Source organism: Lampetra fluviatilis, chromosome 62 (assembly GCF_964198595.1).
Source record: "Lampetra fluviatilis chromosome 62, kcLamFluv1.1, whole genome shotgun sequence".
Taxonomy (NCBI): Eukaryota; Metazoa; Chordata; class Hyperoartia; order Petromyzontiformes; family Petromyzontidae; genus Lampetra; species Lampetra fluviatilis.
The window spans coordinates 5179876-5187045 of record NC_136336.1 but is presented as its reverse complement, the minus strand read 5'-3'; the positions used below and the strand labels follow the sequence as shown (position 1 = coordinate 5187045).

The following is a 7170-nucleotide window of genomic DNA, read 5'->3' as shown; positions in this document are numbered from 1 at the left end:
GTTACGATCAGAGGAAGCAAGAAGATGCTCGGTTTAGTCGCCACTTTGCTTCGTTCATCATTTAGTTTTTATTTTAGTTTTTTTTTTCCCATTGTTTCGATTTATATGCAAAGCAATGGGAAATGAAAGATTTTACGTATTTTCCCATTGTGGAACAAAATCAATTTGTGCTACTTTCTTCATAGACACAAACATCAACACGAAGAAGCACGCTCTGATTCTCCTCCTTACCACTTCCCCTCTCTCTCTCTACCCCCTCTCTCTCTACCCCCTCTCTCTACCCTCCCTCTCTACCCCCTCTCTCTCTACCCTGTCTCTCTCTACCCCCTCTCTCTACCTCCTCCCTCTCTACCCCCTCTCTCTCTACCCCCCCCCCCTCTCTCTCTACCCCCTCTCCCTCTACCCCCTCTCTCTACCCCCCCTCTCTCTACCCCCCTCTCTCTCTACCCCCTCTCTCACTACCTTCTCTCTCTACCCACTCTCTCTAGCCCCTCTCTCTCTCTACCCTCTATCTCTACCCCTTCTCTCTACCCCCTCTCTCTACCCTCTATCTCTACCCCCTCCCTCTCTACCCCCTCTCTCTCTACCCCCCCCTCTCTCTCTACCCCCTCTCTCTACCCCCTCTCTCTCTACCCCCCCCCCCTCTCTCTCTACCCCCTCTCTCTCTACCCCCTCTCTCTCTACCCTGTCTCTCTCTACCCCCTCTCTCTACCCCCCTTCCTCTCTACCCCCTCTCTCTCTACCCCCCCCCTCTCTCTCTACCCCCCTCTCCCTCTACCCCCTCTCTCTACCCCCCCCCCCTCTCTCTACCCCCCTCTCTCTCTACCCCCTCTCTCACTACCTTCTCTCTCTACCCACTCTCTCTACCCCCTCTCCCTACTCTCTCTAGCCCCTCTCTCTCTCTACCCTCTATCTCTACCCCTTCTCTCTACCCCCTCTCTCTACCCTCTATCTCTACCCCCCTCTCTCTACCCCCCCTCTCTCTACCCCCTCTCTCTACCCCCTCTCTCTACCCCCTCTATCTCTACCCCCTCTCTCTACGGCCCCTCTCCCTACTCTCTCTATGTTCCCCCTGTTTTCTATGTAATTTTTTTAAAACGACTCTATCCCATTATCTCCCTCTCCCCCTCTCTCTCCCTCTCCTCTCATTATCTCCCTTCTATATTTGTTTTCTAATGAGGCCAAACTCTCTCTTTCTCTCACTCATCCAGTGAGGCCACCAATACTCTCTCTCTCTCTCATTGCTTATATCAGTCCCTATGCCCAGGACAAATATGTGAATTTTTGGTATCACCCACCCCCCCCCCCCCCAGAATGGTGCCATGACAACGGCCAGAACTACCGCATCGGCGAGCAGTGGAGCACTACCACAGCCACGGGGCGCCGCATGAGCTGCACCTGCCAGGGGAACGACCTCGGGCAGTTCAAGTGTGAACCAGGTGGGTGGGCGCAATGATGATGGGGTGTCCCATCAGCCCCGTTTGCAGCGGGGGGGGGGGGGGGGGTGGTGACACGTTGGTACATTCCGACTGGAAGTACGCAGCCACGGTGTCACAGGTCGTACCCGGGGTCACAGGTCGTACCGGTGTGACAGTTCGTGACCGGCGTCACAGGTTGTGCCGGGTTCACAGGTCGCACCGGGGTCACGGGTTGTCCAGGGGTCACAGGTCACACTGGGGTCACAGGTCGCACCTGGGGTCACAGTTCATAACCGGCATCACAGGTTGTGCCGGGTTCATAGGTCGCACCGGGGTCACGGGTTGTCCAGGGTTCACAGGTCGCACCGGGGTCACAGGTTGTACCAGCGTTACATAACTTCACCTGTTCCGTTTCCTCTCACGTATAAAGACGAATTAATCGGCCGATGAGACCTCAACACTTAGGGGACCGCAGAGCTTAGGCAGTTGTTGGCACCGGCTATCGTCTGGACGCCCTCCTGCTGGTCCGCGTTTCCTCGCGCCTCTGAGCCATCGCCCTCTCGCTCCACGAGAGCGGGGCGAGGGGGGGGGACGGGCGGGGGTCGAACGCGGTGTGGCGTTACAAAGTTGAAATCAACCCGAGGGTTCTTTCCCTCGACGTCAGGTGTCACGAAATAAAATTGCTTTGACCTACGCTCTGCGATTTGACACGGACGCGGCGCGCAGATGAGAACACGTGCTACGAGGGTGGGAAGGAGTACACCGTGGGACAGAAGTGGATGCGCAAGAACCGCGGCCTTGACTGCACCTGCACGTGCTATGGAGGACGCAGGGTGAGTCACGATGCCTGGGCACTTGTGGAAAGCAATTATAGAAGCAAAGAGATGTGTACGATGACAACGACGATGGCTGATGATGCGTGCGCTGGGCGTGTGTGTGTGCTGTGTCCAGGGCTACCGTTGCGACTGCGGTGCCGTGCAGAACGTGGCCTCCAGTTTGGCCCAGGGACACACTCTGCATCAAATCCGCAACCAGCTCCTCCGCCGCCCATTTGTAAGCGCATTGCGTTCACGCCGTTGTTGTTGATATTACTGGTAGGAACCACCTGGTTCCACCAGCCCACAGGCGATTATTGTGTCCGTCCGTCGTGCATCCAAAAAATGGGAGGGTGGGTCTGAGTGGAGAGGGGAGGGGGGGGGGGGTGGGGAGGGGCTGGGTGGGAGGGTGGGGCTGGGTGGGGGGGTGGGGAGGGGTGGGGCTGGGTGGGGAGGGGCTGGTCACCCCGTGGTGCCCTTATAAAACTCAACGTTTAACTTACTCACGCCGGCTTGTGCCCGCCCTCACAGTCGGCCATATTTGCGGAATAAACCACGCCGCCGTTGACCCTGCCCATTGACCGAGCAACCCAATGTTCCTACAAGCTCCCTCCGCAGGAATGTGCTTTAGTTGTTAGCCTCAAAGCGCGCGCTCAAATACCGTGCCGTTATCTTGCTCTTCTTCCACCTTGCGTTTGACTCGCTACTGGAAGTGTGCGGGTGGTGGAGCCGCACCAGGGCACACAGGCCTGGTGGGTCGGCCTAGTTAAGGCATGAGGCTAGGAACCAACGTGAGTGACCGATGTGAAGTATAATTTTCTACAAGGGCTGGAAAGTTGAAATGTGGTTCAAACATAAGCGAGTTTATGCATTGTAATCAGATAGGGGAAAAAAAAACAGAAACACGTACAAACCTATTTTTTACTTTATTTCTCAAAGCATAAAGAGAAGTGCTTTGACCCGCAGTGTGGGTGGTTGAACACAGTATTATGAAAACAATATAGACTTAACTATCCTTTTGGGTGTTCTCTAGTCGTCTAACACTGGTGAGGCAAGGCCGTGAAGACGACTGTCTCTGGTGTAGGCCAACTAGTTTGCATTTATTATCAGAGCATGTTTGTTTGCATAACTTACTGCGAGCTTGACATGTGGTCAGTGCAGACTGGATGATGCCTTGCTAGAGGTGGGGGTGTCGTCTCTTTGGTGTTTTGGCACATCTTAACACCTCCTGTATTATTTGCCGGAAAGGGTACACATCTATTCTTTTCGATACTGGAAAACAAAACTAAAATAGGGCCTCATAGATGAACACAGCACGTGTGACGCTGGGTGGGACGAAACAGTTGAGATTGAGCCCTCAACGCGAGTGAAGCAATCTAAACAAACGAGCGAAGCTCCCGGGATCAGTAGCCGTGGGGAGCGGCGATGGGAGAGTCAGGCGGCTAAACAGCGCGGATGAGACGGAACGGTCGGTTTGGTTTAGACCCGAGTCCTCTCCACGAGGTGGAAGAATCGATGGGCGAATCGATGATGCGAACGACTGACCGCTGACCATCTTCTCCCCTCTGTGTTCCCAGCCGAGCAAATGCACGTTTCAGTGCTGATGATGGACACGCTGGGGGAGGAGAAGAGGGGGGGGAGGGAGCTGTGGATTGGCGTTGGTGAGAGAAGACCTTTTTTTGCGAGGCGGCAGTTGGGCCTTTCCCGGCCCGCGTGCGGCCTTCCTTCTCGCGCTCGCAGCCGTCGGGAAGCTTTCTCGACTCCGCCGCGTCTTTTTTTTTTGTATTCGCGGCTACGCGCGGCGCTTGGTCTCGTCGCGAGAAAACGCTCCGCCGACGACACCGGCGCGAAAGGGGCAGTGGGTGCCCTGCGGCCTCTTTGCGCGCCACGAGTATATTCCGTTCGGCGAAAGGTGAACCTGGTCCGCGCTAGTGCCACGTTGCGTGTTAGTTGAAAGAGCCTTTCGCGTCCGCTTGGTTATTTGTGTTTACAGTTCGCCGTTCTACTTTGTTTTCACAGCGGGGGTAATTTAACCGAAAATGTACGTGAGTGGTCTTGATTGCCAAGGAATATGCCCCGTTCTCACCCGATGCCCCCCCCCCCCCGTCCTGCTTTCAAAGTCATTCCTCGCCGCTCTGTTTTACATTTTAAGATGCTGTGCATTCCGAACTGAACTTCCAACGCAGGATGAGGTTGGGCCAGTGGTGTAGTGTGGTTGGCACGGTCCCTCTTGGGGTATTACCATCAATTGGGGTGTGACTGTATTTGCACGCCGCGGTGGCGAGATGTTAACGACCTCGCCCGGTATACAGGAGTTCGTGGGTTAAATCCCGATCCCGACCCTGATGCCTGCTGTATATTCGGAGTTTGCACGTTCTCCCCGTGGCCGCGTGGATTTTTCTCCGGATCCTCCGGTTTTTCCCTCCACGTTTAGAATCAAACGTGCGTTTCGACTATTTGGCTGCTATAAATTTCCACGCGACAATAAGCCACTTGGTTGAGTTGTCACTTGTGATGGCTAGGTTGCATCTGAAAAAGAGCTACGTAGCTCAGTGAGGCCTTATCTGGTAACATAACAAACAAAAAACTCGATTGGGGCCACACACGCACGCACTGTAGCAGCAACATCGCACCCTGTTGCTAGAACCTGTTAGGACCCTCCTGCTCAAAGATTCATTGCACTCCTATCGTTTTTTTGTTGTTGTTGTTGTAACTTTCTGACCTGTCCCCTTACTGGGCTCTCTGTAAAAAATAAAACAGATTCATAGCTCATCGGATTTCCCCAGGATTAAAAATTAAAAAAGAATCTGATTCTAGTGCAAGGAATTTAAATGAGGGAAGGGGAGTGCATTCTGTCCGATTCCTCTTCGTAGTCCGGTGCCCGACTCTCTTCCAGTCCGTGGGGCCTGGTGCGGTTGCACTGCCGAGCGTCTGGGATTGTCACTGCTCTCTGCAAACACGCGGCGCTTTTTGTACACCCGTGCCACTGTTCGGCTCTCTTGCCTGTCACGTAACGCTGGGTAGAGGCTTGGCGGAACAGGTGGCACAAAAGCATCCGTGCAACAGGGAGGGCTTGTGGGAGCGGCACGGGGCTGGAGCAAGAATTCAGAAAGGAAACGGAGCGATCAAGAATAAGTTGAGCGGTAAAATAAGGTGACGCTTGTAACATTAATCCGAGTTTCGATTTAAAGCTTTCGTGACTGCGGGGATTCATCTTCTTGGTTCTTTCGGTACGTGACTTTACCGAAAGAACCAAGAAGATTAATCCAAGTGTTTTATCTGCTGATGACGAGGATGCTATAATGCTTCATGAAGCCAGATTGATCATTCGTCTGTTCGTTCATTGAGTACGGCTTTAAGTAAGCAAGGTCGGTGGTCAGGAGGCCAAGAATTCATTTTCAGACCACAGAAATGCCATTGCATTAATTTAATCCACACCACAGCTCAATGTACAAGCACAAGTTCACCGCTACGGCCCGTTGCAATGTCCTTTTGTAGTGCAAATCAAGATTAGGCAGTTGGTAAAACTCAACTCCAAACAGACGGGGGTGAGGTTTTTTTTGTCTTTTTCCCAGTGTTCTTGGCACTTGTCCGACCGTCGTCAGCGTCAGTGAGACGAAGTGTCCCTTGGGGAACTGCCGCAGAGCAGCGCGACGCCCCGTGTTAACAGGATGGCCCGCGGAAGTTGATATCACAGACCTACTTCCAGGATCCTTTCAAGTGACCGCTTGTGCACGCTAGGGACAAAGCACTTTGCCGATACACCTTGCTACGGAGATATCACACTGCTGCCACCACGATAACTTAATCGTTTTATTGTCAAAAGCTGGGATTCTTGCCAAATGAAGTAAATGTGTGGTTTTTTTTGGAGCTATCATTGGTGACTGGCTGCAACTTGAGAATCCGGTTTAAATATGAAGCAGTGGAAACCCGGATACAGGATTTGTCCCGAGGATCTCAGCGATGCCAGCTCTGACCTCCTGAAACCCGTCCACGTCCCAAGACACAAATTAAAAGGGCGAATGTTTTTTTTAATGTACGCATCAAAATAGATTACGGAGCCGCGCAAACTCAATACGGCCAGGACCTGATGGCAATGCCAGCGGTGGGTGGGTGGGAGGGTGATAATTGTACACCTGCATTTCGATTTAAAGCTTTCGTGACTGCAGGGATTCATCTTCTTGGTTCTTTCGGTAAAGTCACGTAGAAGGGAAATAATAAAATAATAAAAATAAAACATAATAAAATAATTCTCACGACGTTTCGGCCACAACGCAAGCAGCCGTCCTCAGGCGAAGAACAGGTCTGTTCTTCGCCTGAGGATGGCTGTTCTTCGCCTGAGGATGGCTGCTTGCGTTGTGGCCGAAACGTCGTGAGAATTATTTTATTATGTTTTATTTTTATTATTTTATTCTTTCCATTCTACGTGACTTTACCGAAAGAACCGAGAAGATGTACACCTGCATTTGCACCGAAGGAGACAAAGACGGTGACCCGCGGTGTGAGCAAATCGCGTCGGCTCGAAAATCGTCCAACCTTCCCTTGGCTCACGATCCACGAATTGCAACACGTGGCAGCCGTCGTGCCCCACCGGGGCTCCGCATGACCAAGGTGCTCGATTTCGGCCACGACTATTCGGGAACGCCGTTCTACCCATCGGGAATTATTTGGGAAAGCGCCACCACCACCACTGCTGCGCCAGCGAGCCTCGCATGGCCCCCCAGGGGGGGGGGGGGGGTGGCCCTCCGGCGTTGCGAGAAAGTCTTCCTCGCCGTCCCGAAGTGGCGCTCGCTTGGTTCGTAAATAACCGGAGTGTGACGTGAATCCTCTTTGGGTTTATCTTCTTGGTTTTTTCGGTAAAGTCACGTAGAAGGGAAGTAATAAAATAATAAAAATAAAACAATAATAAAACACAATTATTTTTATTATTTTATTAC

General features: G+C 52.6%; 1 protein-coding gene across 1 annotated transcript in view; it reads left to right on the top strand.

Annotated features, from left to right (window-relative positions):
* The window catches only part of LOC144951397 (fibronectin-like), a 102039-nt gene extending 96374 nt beyond the window's left edge, over nt 1-5665 (top strand). Inside the window, exons 45-48 of the mRNA XM_078881636.1 lie at nt 1314-1439; nt 2145-2251; nt 2370-2471; nt 3811-5665. Coding sequence (XP_078737762.1) covers nt 1314-1439; nt 2145-2251; nt 2370-2471; nt 3811-3837 — 362 coding nt within the window. The 3' untranslated portion in view covers nt 3838-5665. The remainder of the gene's footprint in view (nt 1-1313; nt 1440-2144; nt 2252-2369; nt 2472-3810) is intronic.
* The last annotated feature ends 1505 nt before the right edge of the window (nt 5666-7170 follow it).